This window comes from Schistocerca gregaria, chromosome 8, assembly GCF_023897955.1.
Source record: "Schistocerca gregaria isolate iqSchGreg1 chromosome 8, iqSchGreg1.2, whole genome shotgun sequence".
In the NCBI taxonomy this organism is placed as follows: domain Eukaryota; kingdom Metazoa; phylum Arthropoda; class Insecta; order Orthoptera; family Acrididae; genus Schistocerca; species Schistocerca gregaria.
In genome coordinates, this window is record NC_064927.1 from 88902431 (window position 1) to 88923464 (window position 21034).

At 40.9% G+C, this 21034-nt stretch overlaps 2 protein-coding genes across 3 annotated transcripts in view; one reads left to right on the top strand and one right to left on the bottom strand.

The window, feature by feature from the left end:
• The window catches only part of LOC126285027 (GDP-Man:Man(3)GlcNAc(2)-PP-Dol alpha-1,2-mannosyltransferase), a 62356-nt gene extending 46139 nt beyond the window's left edge, over positions 1 to 16217 (bottom strand). The window contains exons 1-4 of the mRNA XM_049984351.1: positions 15956 to 16217; positions 15764 to 15854; positions 15445 to 15572; positions 6520 to 6755 (exon numbers count right to left, since the gene is read on the bottom strand). Coding sequence (XP_049840308.1) covers positions 6520 to 6755; positions 15445 to 15572; positions 15764 to 15854; positions 15956 to 15975 — 475 coding nt within the window. The 5' untranslated portion in view covers positions 15976 to 16217. The remainder of the gene's footprint in view (positions 1 to 6519; positions 6756 to 15444; positions 15573 to 15763; positions 15855 to 15955) is intronic.
• A 95-nt stretch (positions 16218 to 16312) lies between these two features.
• The window catches only part of LOC126285025 (copper-transporting ATPase 1), a 535387-nt gene continuing 530665 nt past the window's right edge, over positions 16313 to 21034 (top strand). Inside the window, exons 1-2 of one of the 2 annotated variants that reach the window (XM_049984341.1) lie at positions 16313 to 16876; positions 16982 to 17123. In XM_049984341.1, coding sequence (XP_049840298.1) covers positions 16618 to 16876; positions 16982 to 17123 — 401 coding nt within the window. In that variant the 5' untranslated portion in view covers positions 16313 to 16617. The remainder of the gene's footprint in view (positions 16877 to 16981; positions 17124 to 21034) is intronic. The other variant, XM_049984343.1, reaches the window with a different exon arrangement.

Genomic DNA, 21034 nt, shown 5'->3' on the forward strand with positions numbered 1-21034 from the left:
CATCCACACCGGCTGTTCAGAGCATCGTCCTACAGGCCAACCACAAATTAGAACAGCATGCCGCCCTCCACCTCAAAAAACTATCCAATCTCCTGGTTTCCCACCTCCAGAAAGGCAACGCACTCACCCTTCACAACCTTTCCAGCAAACCTCAACCTCCTCTCATTGTACACAGACCCAGTCTCTTCCATCTACTCAATCTCCCACTTCCAGCTCCACTCCCCCCAAAAACCTCAAAATTCTAATCAACACAATCTGGAACCACAACACCCTAATTCAGTAGTTAACCTTTCCTCCAAATCTCTCTCCCAATCTGAAACCTCTGTCCTATCCAAAGGCCTCACCTTCAGCCCCACTCCCAGATTCAACCAAACAGCCCTCGTCAAAGTTTTACTGTCCTACACTCGTACTCTCTGCTGGAAATATCACTTTGCCACGAAGAAAAATGATCCTAATACTACTCCTAATGATCCAGCTCCCCAAGACACTATCCAAATTGAACCCTGCCTGGAACAGTTCGTCCTCCGTCACAGTGGGACCCACCTCCTCTTCCTCAAAATCACCCTCTCCAAACCTTCCAGGAATTTCTGACTTCCAGCCTTGCCTCTCAATCCTTCTTAAAAAACCTCAATCCTAGTCCCAACGTCACAACTGCTGAAGCCCAGGCTATCCGTGATCTAAAGGCTGACCGATCCATCGTCATTCTTCCGGCGGACAAGGGTTCCACGACCGTGGTACTTGATCGTCGGGAGTATGTGGCTGAGCGACTGCGTCAGCTTTCAGACAACACTACATACAAAGTTTGCCAAAGTAATCCCATTCCTGATGTCCAGGCAGACCTTCAACGAATCCTCAGAACCTTAGGCCCCCTACAAAACCTTTCACTTGACTCCATCAACCTCCTGACCCCACCCACACCCCGCACCCCTACCTTCTTCCTAAAATTCACAAACCCAATCATCCCGGCCGCCCCATTGTAGCTGATTACCAAGCCCCCACAGAACATCTCTCTGCCTATGTAGATCAACACATTCAACCCATTACATGCAGTCTCCCATCCTTCATCAAAGACACCAACCACTTTCTCGAACGCCTGGAATCCTTACCCAATCTGTTACCCCCGGAAACCATCCTTGTAACCACTGAATCCACTTCCTTATACACAAATATTCTGCACATCCAGGGCCTCACTGCGATGGAGCACTTCCTTTCACACCAATCACCTGCCACCCTACCTAAAACCTCTTTCCTCATTACCTTAGCCAGCTTCATCCTGACCCACAACTTCTTTCCTTTAATTGTTGGTATGTCTGGCCTTCGAAAGTGAACAGCCATGGGTACCAGGATGGCCCCCTCGTACGCCAACCTATTTATGGGTCGCTTAGAGGAAGCCTTCTTGGTTACCCAGGCCTGCCAACCCAAAGTTTGGTACAGATTTATTGATGATATCTTCGTGATCTGGACTCACAGTGAAGAAGAACTCCAGAATTTCCTCTCCAACCTCAACTCCTTTGGTTCCATCAGATTCACCTGGTCCTACTCCAAATCCCATGCCACTTTCGTTGACGTTCACCTCCATCTGTCCAATGGCCAGCTTCACATGTCTGTCCACATCAAACCAACCAACAAACAACAATACCTCCTTTATGACAGCTGCCACCCATTCCACATAAAACGGTCCCTTCCCTACAGCCTAGGTCTTCATGGCAAACGAATCTGCTCCAGTCCGGATTCCCTGAACCAGTACACCAACAACCTGAAAACAGCTTTCGCATCTTGCAACTACCCTCCCGAACTGGTACAGAAACAAATAACCAGAGCCACTTCCTCATCCCCTCAAACCCAGAACCTCCCACAGAAGAACCCCAAAAGTGCCCCACTTGTGACAGGATACATTCCGGGACTGGATCAGACTCTGAATGTGACTCTCCAGCAGGGATACGACTTTCTCAAATTTTGTGTGTATGTTTGTGTGTATCAACCTGCCAGCGCTTTCGTATAACCCAAAGAAACTGTAGTTGTGTGTATAGGCTGTTAGTGGCACTAAATTTAGTGTCCGTCCAATATCCTTGAGACCGATTTGTTGTGGAATCTTAGAGCATATTCGAAGCTCAAATATAATGAGGTAACTTGAACAGAATGACCTTCTTAATGCCAAACACCATGGATTTCAGAAGCACAGATTATCTGAAACCCAAAGTGCATATTCCTCACATGAAATACTGAAAGCTTTGGATCAAGGCAATGAGGCGCATGCAGTGTTTCTCGATTTCCGAAAAGCTTTGACTTGGTAATGCACCTACATTTAATGTCAAAAGTACAATCATATGGGGGTATCATTGACTGGACTGAGGACTTTCTGGTAGGGAAAACTCAGCATCTTATTGTGGATGATGAGTCGCTGTCAGACATACAAGTAACTTTGGGTGAGTCCCATGGAACTGTGCTGGTACACTTGCTGTTCATATTGTGTATTAATGACCTTGCAGACAATATTTAAAGTAAAATCAGTTTTTTTGCAGACGTTGCAGTTATCTATAATGAAATACTAGCTGAGAAAAGCTGCTTAAGTATTCAGTCAGATCTCGGTAAGATTTCAATATGGTGCAGAGATTGGCAATTTGTTCTAAATGTTCAGATGTGTAAAATTTTGCACTTTACAAAACGAAAAAAGATGTAGTATTCTATGACTATAATATCAATGAGTCACTGTTGGGATCTACCAACTCGTACAAATACCTGGAGTAACACTTTATAGAGGTATGAAATGGAATTATCACATAGGTTCAGTTGCAGGTAAAGCAGGTGGGAGACTTCAATTTATTGGTAGAATACTGGGGAAGCACTATCATGCAACAGGTTCTATAATGTTGCCCACATGTATGGGACCCTACCAGATGGAGCTAACAGGGGATACTGAAGAAACTGAAGTGAAAGATTCTTGAAGACAAGTGTAAGCTTTTCTGAGAAAGTCTATTAATAAAGTTTCAAGAATCGGTTTTAAATGATTACTCTAGGAATATACTACAAACCCCTATGTATTGGTCACATTGGGATTATGAGAGTAAGATTAGAATAATTAGTGTATGCACAGAGGCATTCAATCAATCGTTCTTCCCACACTGCACTCTGCATCTGAAAGGAACAGGAAGAAACTGTAATAACTGGTGCAAAGGGACTTGCACCCTACCATTCATCTCATGGTGGTTTGCAGAGTATAGATGTAGATAGTAGATCCACGGTACATCAGAAAGACATGTGCCCAAAACGCAAGCACTGAAAGCATTTCATGGGTTACGGGACAAATGGATTCACGTCACACCAGTAACACACTACCCTGGCCTTCTCTGCGATTGTATCTCTCTTAAAAGCCAGAATAAAGGAGCTGGTATTGGTGTGATAGACCTTATGACCTTTCTGCACATGCCGAACAAAATGAATGCCTGACTGGCCCGGAGTTCCTCATCAGTTTGAAGGACGAGGTCCCTATGACAAATCACTCCCTGAAATATATTCAAAGAGTGGTGAAGAGTAATGGACACCGTGATGTCACCAAGATGATCAAAAGCATGAAGGGCTTGAAATCGGGTGGCAAAAGAAGTTTTGATCAACAGGGAACATTACTGCATCTTACCGAGAGCCTACAATTCACAAGACTTGTCTTTGTTATTTTCCACAAAAAGGAATGGTTTTGTAGTAATGAATGTGTCCCTGTCCATCCCAGTGCAAGCAAGGTAGCAGGAAAAGTGTTTCATCCCAAGATGGCACACTTGACCCTCCTCCCAGGCTGTAGGCACGAAAGGGAAGGCTGCACGGCTATACAAAGCAGTATTCAATAATCCATTACCAACCAAAGAGACTGCCGTAGAGAAATGGTCAGTTTTTTGGATCTTGATACATTTCATATGCAAAGCATCTGCCCTGATACTATCCACTCTGATCAGGGGCTCTCGCTGGGCACCACCCAGCCACAGCAAGGTCCATCTTGCATGGAGGCCATTGCTGGTGTTTCTGATGCTCCAAAATCACAAGCAAACATGCATGGTGAGGCAACAGTTCAGGTATCATAAGTGTGAGCCACATATTGTCAGAGGGCTCCACCAGATCTAATGTAATAGCCCGACCTCATGGTCTGGTTACACGTGCTGGTGACCCAGCGGTGCAAAGGGGAGACTACGATGGAGAAGGAAGAAGGGTGAGGTACCCATGCCATAGATGCTAGGGACGGTGGTCTTCCCCAAATGACTCAGATGACGAAGAGAAAATTTGGAAGTGGAGATCAAACCCAAAAAAGTGACCGAAACCCCAAACAAGTTTCGCCAAAAAAAGACAAGGCAAGGGGAACAAACTTGCAAAGAATACAGGTAACCAGGTGGTTAACCATGTCAACACAGGTAAGATCACTGTGAGGGTGAAAAGAGGGGCAAGGGGGAGGAGCAAGGACAACGAGGGAGGGGCATGGGGAAGGAAATGCAGGCCAAGAAGGAAGAATGGACAACAACAACTCAGGGTCCCATGTGTGCCATGCATTAATTGGTGAAAGAACCATGGGCGCCATGTGGGGGGTGAGGGGGGGGGGGGGTGCAGGGGGGCCAGTGTTGTTGCCATGTGTTCAGTCATCAGCCACCCATGCCATCATGTGCTGCACATATCCAGTGTACATCTCTATGTGGTTTCAGACCTGATGCTTCCCGTAGATTGATTTGTGTGGCACCCTAAGCAAGAAGAGTAACCCTAGACCAGCAAGCTCTTTTATAGCAGAAATGCGAAACAGTCCACTGCATCAAAATCATCTAGGGTTGGCAAAATAAAGAGAAGTGACAAGTAATGTAAATTCTTCAACATGACAGTTCAGTGCTTACTCTATATGACAGTTATATCAATCATTACCAAAAACAGTCATTGCCTAAAATTTGGCAGCAATGACGTACATGACGAACTGTGTGCAATGTTATGGTACATATTTCAAATTCTGCCATATTAACTAACAAGCATGCCATTGCTACAGAAGTGCATAATTTAAGTAGACTTATATCACTGCTATATATGTACTGTTATTTTGCAGTTGTTATAAACCTGAAAATCAGTTTGTTTTTGGTACATAACACATTTCTAGTGCAGCTCATGGCGTACAAAAGATGTCTTTTAGTAAGAAATAATTACATTTTCTGAAATTAAGCTTGATGTTACTGATGCTGGAAATTCTCTAATTGCAAATAGAACTGATAACAAATAAAACACTGAGACAGCAACACATGAGAGTGTTTATTTCTGCACAGCATCACCAATTGCAACAACAATGTAGGCACTATCACCTGCACCACTGAAGCTTCCAACTTTGATACAATACACTTGCCAATCATATACTGTTTCCCAAAACACAACAGTGATGTAAAATGAATTTGCAAACACTAGCAACATTCAAAAGAGTAATCTACACCAAGTTTGCATAAACTTAAAAACTAAAGTTTCACATGTCAGTTGTAGTTACAGTAGAGCAGAATCTCAAAGTTTCATTTCAGTAATACTAAATTTATCAACCAAATTTAAAAGGAACTATTACACAGACAACAATTCAAATACTAATTTCATTTTAGAAAAACTACTTTTTCTAAATATCTGTACGAATAACAATACGAAACTGTGTACAACTTCTTACTGCTATGTACCGGGTGGTTATAATTAAAGAGCAGCTCCTCAAAGAGGTCCAGTATGGGCTGTAATAATTTTATGGCAGTGAAACTTGGTAGATATTCTATTGTGGAACTAATTTACGCTGAGAGTAAAAAAGTTCCAATTTTGGCCACCAGGTGCAAATCTGGCACTTGAATTCAAGACAGACATATAGGAATGTTTCCACATGTAATGGATTAAGAATGAGATGTGGGCAGAAAAAGTCAAACTAGTGAAAGGCAATGTTGATTTTATTATTAACTGCTGATTACACAATTTGTTGAATATGAGCACCAGAGATGTCAACGAGATGCTGTACTGTGCCAGATTTGCAGTGTTGGTCAAACTTGGAACTTACCAGTTTTGACCATAAATCAGTTCCATATGAATGGATCTACCAAGTTTTGCAGCCAGATGATAATTACAGCCCACATGGGCCTCTATGAATAGCTGCACATTAATTATAACTACCCAGTATTAAAAAAGTAAATAGAAAGCAGTACAAAATGGGAAGGGAAGGAAAACCAAGGCTTTAAATGTAGCTTATTTTTATAATTGGAAAAATTAGAACTATAACTTCATGCATAATAGATAACATTTAATTGAAAATATCAGTGCAAAGGAATTAAAATAATTTTGTGAATGAAAGCCAACAGCAGATATAACTGAATTTCGAAGCAGTATGCAGTATGTCAATACTGTACAGTTCTTTCAGTTTAAGAGCAGACACCAAATCTCATCAAAGAAAGTTGCAACTGACAGTAGTGGCCCTGTAGCTCTACTTGGCACATCTCAATAACAAAGTTATTTTAAGAGAAACATCAACGGCCTGACTTTTGCACTGACCTGGAACATAAGTAAGTATTGCCTCCAGTCCCAGAAGGAATGATCCAATACTCTGTCCCAGTATTGTGAACAATGGATATCTGTCAGCCTCGAGCAGCCTCCGCCATCTCAAATACACAAAATCCACTTGGTCTGTGTGCAACTCAACATTGAATCTTTGATGGACACGTTTCAGGATATCCTCTGGGGAGACATCCAGATCACCTGTATAGATTACCATCCTCACACTTGGAAACCTATGAGGATTGTGACATACAAATATAACTTTTATATCCCAAAATGTTCTAAGTTATAAAGCATCTTTTAGTTAAATATGCTGCAATGACATCATATCCCTGGACCCAACAAAATTGAAGGAGCAACAAACAGCCTTTTTGCACCTCCTTTCCACGCATTTATTGAGGTGCAAAAGCTAAATACAATCTAGCTTGACATGTGCACTTGCGCTTTGTCAAAACTGACAAACATGTTTTGGTCTTCTAACAAGAGTCTTCACCTGGCCATGACGAGTAAACACTTTGCGAAATACTGTGGAACTTTTATGATGCCATCTGATGCAATGCTCGAGGGCATAAATAACAGCAACAATAATTGTAGCTGTAATGATAAGATGGATATGATGGGGTATCTAGCAGAATACTGAAGTATTGTTCTATGTATGTTAGCCCAGTATTTAGCCATATCTGTAACTTTTCCTTTAGGAGTGGTCGGTTTCCTGACCGATTAAAGTACTCGGTAGTGAAGTCACTTTATAAAAAGGGAGACAGGGATAATGTTGACAATTATAGACCTATTTCTATGCCATTGGTGTTTGCTAAAGTTATCAAGAAGGTTGCATATACAAGGTTACTGGAGCATTTAAATTCACATAATTTGCTGTCAAATGTACAGTTTGGTTTTAGAAATGGTTTAACAACTGAAAATGCTATATTCTCTTTTCTCTGTGAGGTTTTGGACGGATTAGATAAAAGGTTGCGAACGCTAGGTGTTTTCTTTGATTTAACGAAAGCTTTTGACTGTGTTGATCACAAAATATTACTGCAGATGTTGGATCATTATGGAGTAAGGGGAGTAGCTCACAACTGGTTCACCTCTTACTTTAAGAACAGAAAGCAGAAGGTAATTCTCAGCAATATTGAGAGTGGTAGTGATGTTCAGTACCAATGAGGCACTGTTAAGTGGGGCGTACCCCAAGGGTCGGTGCTGCGGCCACTGCTGTTTCTTATTTATATAAATGATATGCCTTCTAGTATTACAGGTGATTCAAAAATATTTCTGTTTGCTGATGACACCAGCTTGGTAGTGAAGGATCTTGTGTGTAATACTGAAACATTATCAAATAATGTAGTTCATGAAATAAGTTAGTGGCTTGTGGAAAATAATTTGATGTTAAATCACAGTAAGACACAGTTTTTACAGTTTCTAACTCACAATTCAACAAGAACCGATATTTTGATCAGACAGAATGGGCATATTATAAGCAAGACGGAACAGTTCAAGTTCCTAGGCGTGCTGTAGTGGAAAGCCCATGTTCAGGATCTTGTTCAGAAACTAAATGCTGCTTTATTTACCATTAGAACAGTATCTGAAATAAGTGACAGTTCAACACAAAAAGTAGTCTACTTCGCATATTTTCATACGCTTATGTCACATGGTATTATTTTTTGGGGTAATTCTTCTGATTTAAAAAGGGTATTATTGGCTCAAAAAAGGGCTGTTCGAGCTACAGGTGGTGTAAGTTCGAGAACATCTTGTCAACCACTATTCAATAGTCTCGGAATTCTGACATTGCCCTCACAGAATATATTTTCTTTAATGTCGTTTGTTGTTAGCAAAATTAGCTTATTCCCAAGAGTTAGCAGCGTTCACTCAGTTAATACTAGGTAGAAATCAAATCTACATGTGGAATGCACTTCCTTGACTCTTGTGCAGAAAGGAGTGCACTATTCTGCTGCATCCATTTTCAATAAGCTACCACAAGAACTCAAAAATCTTAGCAGCAGCCCGAACACTTTCAAGTCTAAACTGAAGAATTTCCTCATGGCTCACTCTTCCTATTCTGTCGAGGAGCTCCTGGAAGGGCTGAAAAATTAAGAAAATTCCAGTGTTACATTGTTGATTTTCTTTACTTAAACTTACGGATTGTCGCCTGAATATGTTTCTTATATTTCATTTTATCTGTTACTACTATTGTCTTATAATTTCATGACCATGGAGACTTATCCATAATTTGGTACCACATAACAATAAATAAATAAATATATTAAAAACAAAGATTCCAAGACTTACCAAGCGGGAAAGTGCCGGTAGACAGGCACAATAAAATAACACACACACAAAATTTCTAGCTTTCGCAACCAATGGTTGCTTCTTCAGAAAGAGGGAAGGAGAGGGAAAGACAAAAGGATGTGGGTTTTAAGGGAGAGGGTAAGGAGTCATTCCAATGAAAATGATTCACTTGCACTATGTAAAGCAAAGAATAAGAGTTGACAGAGAATAAGACAATCCTGGAAAGAAAAACCTCACATGAATTTTATACATAGTGGATGCCGTTTAACTCCGTGACTTTTCCTTTATAGGGTGTAGAAAAATTTCTGCTACCAGTCACAATAAAAGATTATTTATTGATCACATGATCGGTTTCAGGCTTGTGCCCATCCTTAGATGTTTATACTTTCAAGTACAGGTTTATGTTGCTAGAGATCAATAGAGATTATTATAATTACACTGTGGTGAAACAGACGCGAAAATGGTAACAAATGTGCAATTGAGTGGAAAAACTGTCACAACAGCATAATTATAATAAGGAAACTTAATCTTACTGATCTCCAGCAACATAAACTTGTACATGATTGTATGAACACCTGAGGATGGGCACAAGCCCGAAACCAGTCGTATGACGAAAAACCTCACTCTAGTACCTGAACAGGAAGAATGACAGCAGTCCAAAGCTTGCTCACATTAACTGTACCACAACAGGCCATAATAATAACAAATTAAGGAAAAGTAATCATTAAAAACAATTCGGGGTTAAAGATGTATACTTTATGGGAAACACACTCAAACCACTGACTTTCAGACAGGCTAATTTGGCGAAGAACCTGATGATGCACAATAATGTGTATGCTTAGATTAAGTGGAAGATAAGCAGAGTCTTTGGAGTACCATATCTCAAAATTAAATGATACAAACCCACACCTACAACAGCAGTGACAGTTGTGTCCAAATCTATATGTATACTCTCTATATGTACTATCTATATGTAAAATGTCTGCTTGTGTCTGTGTATGTGTGTGTGTGTGTGTGTGTGTGTGTGTGTGTGTGTGTGTGTGTGTGTGTGTGTGTGTGTGTGTGCGCGCGCGAGTGTTCCTGTCCTTCTTTCCCCCTAAGGTAAGTCTTTCCGCTCCCAGGATTGGAATGACTCCTTACCCTCTCCCTTAAAACCCACATCCTTTTGTCTTTCCCCTCTCCTTCCCTCTTCCCTGAAGAAGCAACCATCGGTTGCGAAAGCTAGAAATTCTGTGTGTGTGTTTGTGTGTTTTATTTATTGTGCCTATCTACCGGCGCTTTCCCGCTTGGTAAGTCTTGGAATCTTTGTTTTTGATATATTTTTCCCATGTGGAAGTTTCTTTCTATTTTATTTATAACATACAATATTAAATGCATACAAAGAAAGGCAGCACATATGGCCACAGATTTGTTTGACCTATGAAAGAGCACCACAGAGATGCTGAAAAACCTCAAATGGGGTATGCTTGAAGATAGTTCATGTCTATCATGCAAATGCATAACTACAAAGTTTGAAGAACCAAGTTTAAGTGAGGAACACAGGAAAATATCAGCCCTGTATGTGTTGCTCTCATAAGGATTGTGAAGATGAGATTATATTAATTACAGCATGCACAGATGCATCTATGTCGTCATTCTTCCTGCGCTCCATACACAAATGAAATAGCAAAAATCCCTAATAAGCGGTACAATGGGATGAACACCCTCCCATGCACTTCACAGTGTGTTGCACGGTATAGACGTATAATTATTCATTCTGGAGGCCATGGTGAATATCCAATAGCACCTGTTTGAGGTATCCATTCACCAAGCAATGTCTCATCAAAGTATGGCCTGACAGTTCATTGGCAGATGAGCAGAGCACCATCTTGTAGGTAAAAAGCTCATATCTCCAAACATCACTCAAATGGAAGGGAAAATTTATGTGGGAAACATGCTGAGAAACATCATACAGTGTGCAAATATGCTGTAGAGAAAATAATAATAGTGTATAACTCTCAGATGAAATGTATAAATATTCTTATCAGGTGTTTCAGTTTACCAGCCCACTGATCCTGAAGTGCACTGGAAGAGAACATTAGTGTTAAAGCAGTTATTTTCCATAAGCAAATCCTTTGTATAGTCCAGTCTTGTCATTATTTCACATTTAGGAGTAAATGACCAACACTTGAAATACAAATATTATCAACCATACCGTTGTAATAACACAGGTGATTATTGGGACTGCAAGGGCAAAGCATAAGATTAATATCTGATAATACAAACCCAGTGGGCTGCAGATTCCTCGACTTGCGCCATAGGGTGGTGGGATTTCGGGTTCCGCTGGATAGGTCAGGAGTCCACTACACGCAGCAAGCAGCTACATGAGTAGCAGGGGTTGTGTGGCATGGACTGGGCAATTTTTTAGGTTAGATGGCCTCGGGCAAGTACAGAAAGGGCAGCAACCTCAAAGGGTATAGGGACAAGTCAGGACATGCGGGGGCCAAGCAGCAATCGGTATTGTAATTGTAAACTGTAGAAGCTGCACTGGAAAAGTACCGGAACTTCAAGCACTGACAGAAAGCACTGAAGCTGAAATTGTTATAGGTACAGAAAGCTAGCTGAGGCCAGAGATAAATTTTGCCGAAATTTTTACAAAGGCACAGACAGTGTTTAGAAAGGATAGATTGCATGCAACCGGTGGTGGCGTGTTTGTCGCTGTTAGTAGTAGTTTATCCTGTAGTGAAGTACAAGTGGATACTTCCTGTGAATTATTATGGGTGGAGGTTACACTCAACAACCGAGCTAGGTTAATAGTTGGCTCCTTTTACCGACCTCACGACTCAGCAGCATTAGTGGCAGAACAACTGAGAGAAAATTTGGAATACATTTCACATAAATTTTCTCAGCATGTTATAGTCTTAGGTGGAGATTTCAATTTACCAGATATAGACTGGGACACTCAGATGTTTAGGGCGGGTGGTAGGGACACAGCATCGAGTGACATTATACTGAGTGCACTATCCGAAAATTACCTTGAGCAATTAAACAGAGAACCGACTCGTGGAGATAACATCTTCGACCTACTGATAACAAACAGACCCGAACTTTTCGACTCTGTATGTGCAGAACAGGGAATCAGTGATAATAAGGCCGTTGCAGCATCCCTGAATATGGAAGTTAATAGGAATATAAAAAAAGGGAGGAAGGTGTATCTGTCTAGCAAGAGTAATAGAAGGCAGATTTCAGACTACCTAACAGATCAAAACGAAAATATCTGTTCCAACACTGACAATGTTGAGTATTTAGGGAAAAAGAAAGCCATTCGTAAAATGCGTTTTAGACAGGTACGTGCCAAGTAAAACTGTGAGGGATGGGAAAAACCCACCGTGGTTCAACAACAAAGTTAGGATATTACTGCAAAAGCAAAGAAAGCTTCACTGCAAGTGTAAACGCAGTCAAAACCTCTCAGACAAACAGAAGCTAAACAATGTCAAAGTTAGCATAAGGAGGGCTATGCGTGAAGCGTTCAGTGAATTTGAAATTAAAATTCTATGTACCGAATTGACAGAAAATCCTAGGAAGTTCTGGTCTTATGTTAAATCCGTAATTGGCTCGAAACAGCATATCCAGACACTCCGAGATGATGATGGCATTGAAACAGATGATGACACGCGTAAAGCTGTAATACTAAACACCTTTTTCCAAAGCTGTTTCACAGAGGAAGACCGCACTGCAGTTCCTTCTCTAAATCATCGCACAAATGAAAAAATGGCTGACATCGAAATAAGTGTCCAAGGAATAGAAAAGCAACTGGAATCACTCAACAGAGGAAAGTCCACTGCACCTGACGGGATACCAATTCGATTATACACAGAGTACGCGAAAGAACTTGCCCCCCTTCTAACAGCCGTGTACCGCAAGTCTCTAGAGGAACGGAAGGTTCCAAATGATTGGAAAAGAGCACAGGTTGTCCCAGTCTTCAAGAAGGGTCGTCGAGCAGATACGCAAAACTATAGACCTATATCTCTGACATCGATCTGTTGTAGAATTTTAGAACATGCGTTTTGCTCACGCATCATGTCATTTCTGGAAACCGAGAATATGCTCTGTAGGAATCTACATGGATTCCGGAAACAGCGACAATGTGAGACCCAACTCGCTTTATTTGCTCACGAGACCCAGAAAATATTAGATACAGGCTGCCAGGTAGACGCTATTTTCTTTGACTTCCGGAAGGCATTCGATACAGTTCCGCACTTTCGCCTGATAAAGTAAGAGCCTACGGAATATCAGGCTAGCTCTGTGACTGGATTGAAGAGTTTTTAGCAAACAGAACACAGCATGTTGTTCTCAATGGAGAGGCGTCTACAGACGTTAAGGTAACCTCTGACGTGCTACAGGGGAGTGTTATGGGACCATTGCTTTTCACAATATATATATATAAATGACCTAGTAGATAGTGTCGGAAGTTCCATGTGGCTTTTCGCGGATGATGCTGTAGTATACAGAGAAGTTGCAGCATTCGTAAATTGTAGCGAAATGCAGGAAGATCTGCAGTGGATAGGCACTTGGTGCAGGGAGTGGCAACTGACCCTTAACATAGACAAATGTAATGTATTGCGAATAAATGGAAAGAAGGATCCTTTATTGTATGATTATATGCTAGCGGAATAAACACTGGTAGCAGTTACTTCTGTAAAATATCTGGGAGTATGCGTGCAGAACGATTTGAAGTGGAATGATCATATAAAATTAATTGTTGGTAAGGCGGGTACCAGGTTGAGATTCAATGGAAGAGTCCTTAGAAAATGCAGTCCATCAACAAAGGAGGTGGCTTACAAAACACTCGTTCGACCTATACTTGAGTATTGCTCATCAGTGTTGGATCCATACCAGATCGAGTTGATGGAGGAGATAGAGAAGATCCAAAGGGTTTCGTCACAGGGTTATTTGGTAACCGTGATAGCGTTACGGAGATGTTTAGCAAACACAAGTGGCAGACTCTGCAAGAGAGGCGCTCTGCATTGCGGCGTAGCTTGCTCGCCATGTTTCAAGAGGGAGCGTTTCTGGATGAGGTATCAAAATATATTGCTTCCCCCTACTTATACCTCCCAAGGAGATCACGAATGTAAAATTAGAGAGATTTGAGCGCGCACGGAGGCTTTCAGACAGTCGTTCTTCCCACGAACCATACACGACTGGAACAGAAAAGGGAGGTAATGACAGTGGCACGTAAAGTGCCCTCCGGCACACACCGTTGGGTGGCTTGCGGAGTATAAATGTAGATGTAGATGAAAGTGACATATGACCAACAAAGTTCATGGAAACACAATGTGATAATTCTTCAGTTGGTGAATAGTGTTATAATTCAACAATATTATTTATCACATATTTTTCAGACAAGTAACAGTTAAATGGATGAGATCATCATGAGAGCAATGAGAGCTGTGGCAGATATTTCTAACAAATCATAAAACCTTGTTTAAACAGCTGTCAGAAAATTCATGGCCAGCTCTTCACGTGAAATTGTCGACTCTGTCTTTTTGTTGTCACATTGTGACTGAAAATGATATACACATGCAGCAAATCACAGTGAAGTGATGGGAATGATGGCAGTGAAAGGCTAGATTTCTGAATGTTACTATAATTGAAGTGAATAACACTGCAGTCTCTTTGTTCAGGCTGAAGCACTTGAGTCATTCCTAATGTTTGCAGCTGACAGATTAAAAACTTATCCTTTTCCTCCCAAAATTACACCTCCTCTTCAGTAATACATTTACAGTTTCGATGCCTAACAAACTAAGGAACCAACAACCCATCCTCAAGACAATGAGATAAGTCTTGAAACCTATAATGTTCACTTTTGAGACATAGCCACAAGATTTCCAAACTGACAATCACTTTAGCACAATTTCTTAATCATTACCAAAATAGTTTACAAGTTGCACCCATTTTTATGGGTGTATACATGTTTGTTCTTCTTGTTACTTGAGAAGAGAGTTTAAAAAATAAATATGTATCTACACTAGGAAGCACATAACTGGTCTGTCTAAAATCTCACCAAACTCAAGGGAAAAATGTTATATCATAAAAATGATATCCATTTTTCACAATAAAGTGGTAAGGTATGAACATGCAAATATAATATATGGTCTAGTTACTGCACTAACAGTGATTATCAGAACATGGCAGGACTCTTCTGTAACCACTCTCAAATGTTTTAAATGACCCTAAGAATATGACATGTATTTAAGCCATAAGACACTTACATGTATACCAGTATTAATCTGTAGACTTATTCTGATTTATTCAAACTTGTGTCATGTCAGCAAGTTTTAATAGTTTTATTCTTATTTCATTAGCCCCCCCCCCCCCCCTGCCCCACGCGCAAGCACACAAAAAGGAAAAAAAGTAATCTTCTGGATGGTAATCTACTTTGTCACGATTGCATCAATGTAACCATGCTTCAACTGTGTTTGATTCATTGAGTGTATTTCAAAAATAAAAAAATAAGTTGAGAGTATATCATAGCTTAACAAACTGTATGCTGTCTTTTACTACACAATTATGAAAACACTATGTATTTCACCTGCATACTTTAATGCTGGAAGCACCAAACGTTTTACAACTTGGTTTCATTTTTCAGTGCCTCACCTTGTATTCAATGCTTTCACAGCGCACCACAAAACTCTTTCCCCACCGCCTCCAGTATTGCAATAAGGATGGAAAAATGCCACAGTAACATGCTGGCTTGATGTGGCTTCTCGTCGTTTTCTGAAATACTAATGAAACGAATATTGTTATCGAAGATTTCAGTTTATCTTGTAAAAAACTAAACATGTTTTGCTTATACTAGCGTGGGCGCTATATTTGTAGAGTTAACTACTACGACATACAATTTAAAGGTACTCGCTGTGATGTGGCTTACGAGTGTCTATGGATATGTTTCTATACTAGCTCTAGGGCAATTTACCTTCCTAGACAGCAGTAACAAAACGGGTGCAACAATGACGAGGAGAAGTAGAGTGATTCCAGTAAAAGCCATTAACCAGTGTGAAAGACGTCTGTGAAAACAGATCCGTTCACGTGAATATTGAATGGTAACATAACAACATTATATGAACTTTATTTGTGACAATTCTGGGTCTAGAACATGCATACTTACTTCCAAAGGCAACCGCGCATTTTTAACGCGTGGCCAATAAACGTCCACGTAAACAGAACTTAGTTTCTCACTGCGACGAGAACTTCACAGCTGTACACTTTTTAAAAAATAATTTTGTAATAGAACTATTTGAGTTCCGTAAATGCTGACACTAAGCTGTCAATGCAACCGTGAATCTATGCCATGCACATTGGTTAGAGCAGAAATACGAAGACTTTTAAACTTGCACTACTACTTCCATACTCGACCGCGCAGCATCTCTGTATGACGCAGAGACAAATGACAAACGCAAAACATACTGTCAGACGCGCGGGAAGGGGTAATACCAAATGTGATGTATATAAATTAACAGCTGTGACATGACTCTCACGCGAAGTAGTTTACTGACCCTTGTGGCAGTGGCTTGGTGGTTTCCTGTTAGGTGCTAACATTTAGAGAGTATTTTATATGAACGTTTTAGATTTTTTTAGCGAAGTATTTTCTGAAAGCTTTATATCATTGTAAGAAACCACAACTGATAAAATTAGACAAAGTGCTCTATAGTTTGATGTAGTGTGTAATCCGTTGATCATTGCAAGGAACGACTGCAGTTTTGACATTCATGGACTAATTAAACAAATGTCAATTTGAAACAAGAATTAGATCTTTTGTGAAAGAGAAATATGGCTCTTTACAGCGAAGTTATATTGTCAATAAGTGGACTGAAAGAATCGTCTGCTGCACAGTCATTAGAAGCTGCTTTATGTACAATGCCAGGTGTACAAAATACTAAAATGTCATTTCAAGATGAGGAAGCAACAGTGATATTTGATGTGAGTGCTTCGTCGAACGATAGTGTTTTAGCAGAAATTGCGTCAATGGGATACAAAGCATCAATAAAAAGGCAGACTGTAGTGAAAGGATTAGTTTTCAAGAAAAAAGGTTAGCAAAAATTTATTGTCATATTTACAATGCTTACCGCACAAAACAATATTAGATACCTTAACTCGAAATGTTTTTTGCAAAAGATTTTTTCAATTATTTTAGATGGTGTCAAAGAAGTGACAGAAGATTCTCTTCAGAAGCGCCTGTTATTCATTAATGGCGTGAAGAGTTATAAACTGAAACCAGATTTGGACAATGTGACAGTTTTAATAAATGAAGACAGCACTGACATCAATGTGATCTGGTAAGATTCTTCCTTTTTTTTTTAATCTGCCACAGTCAATCTGCTTTTAGTAACTTTACCCATTGACAATACCTGTACACATTTTACTTTGACAGTGTAGCAACAACTTTATATTTTCACTGATGTAGCAACTAAACTATTAATTTGTTGTATATAAGATGCGTTTCAAACATTAGCTGGTTGTATTTCTAGTTTTTGTACAAAGCTAGAGCAGCAGCCACATTAACAAATAAATTGAAGGTGCTCGTACACTAGGCCTACTGCATTTTGACAAAATTGCGATGACAATAACCTGTAAATGGAAGTATCATTTGCAACTCCTTATGTTGTTTCTTTCGTTAACAGTACTAGCTTGTGTTTATTTTTAAGCTGCTGTGCCTTAATTCAGCATGTTTGTATGAAACACCCTACCAGTTAAAGGCATAATACGCTGTTTGTCACACACACACACACACACACACACACACACACACACAGTGGGGGGTGGGGACAGGGAGCACCAAATTATATAAATCAGTTGCTGGTCCTAATTCCTAAAGACATAAATATTATATTAGAAGAGATAGGCCTATACTATGCTTTAAAACGTTGTTTTACACCTTGGTGCTGAATAGTTTTATGATGCTCAATTTGTGACTGAATTAAGTTTCTCCTTTTGAAGTCTACAGGAACAGGCTGTTATAGTAAAAAGTCTCATGTGTGCATTCAGCTGGCAATACTGAAATTGTTAAGTATCGTATTGATATCGTATAGTTGTTATCCGAGAAGGCGTAGGTCTATCGTAACCAAACATACATACACATTTCCTTGTATGCCACGGAATTATTGTTTCTGTAGATTTGTCGTACGACAATGTACGGATGATTATGGTTGATATACATTTTAGTTACTTTGCTTGCCGGAAACTGGTAGTAAACTATTTAGATACGGCACGTTGTATACGGAAACGAACTTGAATTTACAGCGTGGGCCGTAATGCAGACACCTGTACGAATTATGGCGATGGAAATATCACATTTGAACTACGGACGTGCTAAAGGCAGTAGAAACAGAATAATTTCTGCAAAATTCATTAGAAAAGACAGGAACGCGGAAAATGACGCCGACAATTTTATGTAGGCTAATATCGAATTACTGATCACTCTATTTTTCACCTTAACAATTGCTAGGGAAGCTAATGAAACAGCGTTCAAAATGAAATAGATGCCAAGGAAAAAATTATTAGTGGTGTCGCTCAGTTTAATAAAAAAGTGAATTTTGACACAGCGTATTGTTGTATGTCATCTACATACATTCGCCCAAAACGTTGATGTTTGTGTGTGTCCGCGTTATGTGCCTATTTTCGTGGTGTAAGTAAAGGCCGTACAAATTTTCTGAAAAAAACGTGTGCTGATTACATGTGTGGATCCCTTGAGAAGCACACTTAAGGCTGCTGTTGACGGCATGTAAAGCAGTGCTCTGCATGAAAATTCACGTCAGCCCGTTGCTCCCCTTACGTTATAGGTGCCAGTGATATATGGGGAGTGAAAGAACTTGGCTCTCTTGTTAAGTCAATATTTGCCTAGCTTCTTTCAATATTTGCATCTCCTGGATCGACGGGTCAATGAAGCGGACGAAAAGTTTGCAAGGGTCCCCAAATCACCTCTTCTTTTTGAAAAGCAATAAAAATTAAAGAGTAGTGCCATTGACGACTTTTTGCATGAAATTAAGAAGGTGCAGCATGCATGTGTCTGACTGGCAATCATTCCTCGCCGAGTTATGTTACTGTCACCTGGACAGGCTTATATCGATAGTAGGTCAGTGCTCATCATGTTCTGGCTGATCGGTGTATGACTGGTTAGAATCAGTAAGTAGATAATGTCACAAGATTGTGGTATTTTCCGACTTTAAACCCCCGGCAGAGTATCTTTCGACACGCTGCCCACACAGGGGTAGAACATACATGGCAGGATCGCAGGGTCCAATTAAATGAGTCATTGAATTATAGTGTCTGGCACTTCAGCACCACCCCTTGGGAAGGCCGTTGAGCCAATCCTTAGTGCGTGGGTAACAGCCATATTCAGATGTTCACAAAGATGGCCACACGTGATCTCACTCAATCTAGTTTTTCCTTTTTTGTGGTATTCTGACATGGTCGACTCAGCATAAAATACATGATAAATGCTACAAACTAAAAGAAATATCCAGTGACATCTGCATATACAGCAAGGACAAACTAATGTTTATATTAGTTGTATTCACAACAATTAAATCGTGATGCGTTTAGCCACCAAGAAGTTGTGTATATGTCTGTACAGTGACCAGGAATGGTTCAAGAACATTTTTTCACACAATTGACGTATCATTTGGTGCCCAATTGCCTCAGCCCCTGTTTTCCCTCGTGCTCATGTCAGTTATCACTGCTAATTGTGACACACACTGCTTACAGATCTTGCACTTGGGTGTCGCTGGTGCCTATTTAGCTTGGTGCCTCAAGGTGCCACCACTAACTGTGGTACAACCTGTACAGAAATCTTACAGAATTTTCATTCTACCGCGGAATGTGTGCTGGTACGAAACTTCCCGACAGATTGAAACTGTGTGTCGGACCGAGACTCGAACTCGGGACCTTTGCCTTTCTCGAGAAAGTGCTCCACCAACTGAGCTGTGAGGACGGGGCGTGAGTCGTGCTTGGGTTGCTCAGTTTGTGGAGCACTTGCCCGCGAAAGCCAAAGGTCCCGAGTTCGAGTCTCGGTCGGGCACACAGTTTTAATCTGCCAGGAAGTTTCATATCAGCGCACACTCTGCTGCAGAGTGCAAAATCTCATTCTGGGAACCTCGAAGTAGTCCCCATCCGCACGTACGCACCGGTCCCAGCACTTCTGCCACTGTTCAAACGTTTTCTGAAAGTCATGTTGTTTGAGGGTGTTTATCACCGCCAACAATGCTTCTTGAATCCTTTCTAGAGTGTCAAACGAACGGCCTTTCAACTTGAGTTTCAGTTTTGGGAATCGTGCGAAGTTGCAAGGAGCCAAATGTGGCGAGTACGGTGGGTGGGGTACAACCGCCATATTGTTTTTTGCCAAAAAGGCCCTGGTGAGCAATGAAGTGTGATAGGGCGCATTGATGTGATGCAGCAGCCACTTCTCTTGACGCCAAAGTTCGGGCCGTCATCACCGAACGTTTTCACAGAGCGGTCACAAAACATCACAGTAGTACGCGGAAGTCATTGTTTGGTTGTGTGGGACGAATTCTTTGTGCGCCATTATCTTGATATCAAAGAAAACGATGATCATGCTCATCACTTTGCTCTTTACCTGCCTCGCTTTTTTGGATCTTGGAAAGCCTTGGCTCTTCCATTAGGACCGAGCGAGGTGGCGCAGTGGTTAGTACACTGGACTCGCAATCGGGAGGACGACGGTTCAACCCCGCGTCCGTCGATCCTGATTTAGGTTTTCCGTGCTTTCCCTAAATCGCTCCAGGCAAATGCTGGTATGTTTCCTTTGAAAGGGCACGGCCGACTTCCTTCCCCATCCTTCCCTGATCCGATGAGACCGATGAGGTCGCAGTTTGGTCTCTTCCCCCAAACAACCCAGCCCTGTTCCATTAGGACGATTGTTGCTTTATCTCTGGCTCATAACCATGAATCCAGCTCTCGTCGCCGGTGATAACCCGTGACAAGAAGGTTGAACCATCAGATGCGGTCTGACGAAGGTCCGTGCACACTTCAACATGCTATGCTTTCCATTGTAAAATCACAACACACTAAAAAAGGGGGCATTACGGAAATCACTGTGGACACGCAACATGTCCTGCCAGCCTAATGCCACTCCGCACACTGACTCATCAGATATGCAGCTCTCGCCACCTAGCAGTGCAAAGATCTACTACTCCTACTTTCCAGATGGCAGCACCAATCCCGAAAAATTTTG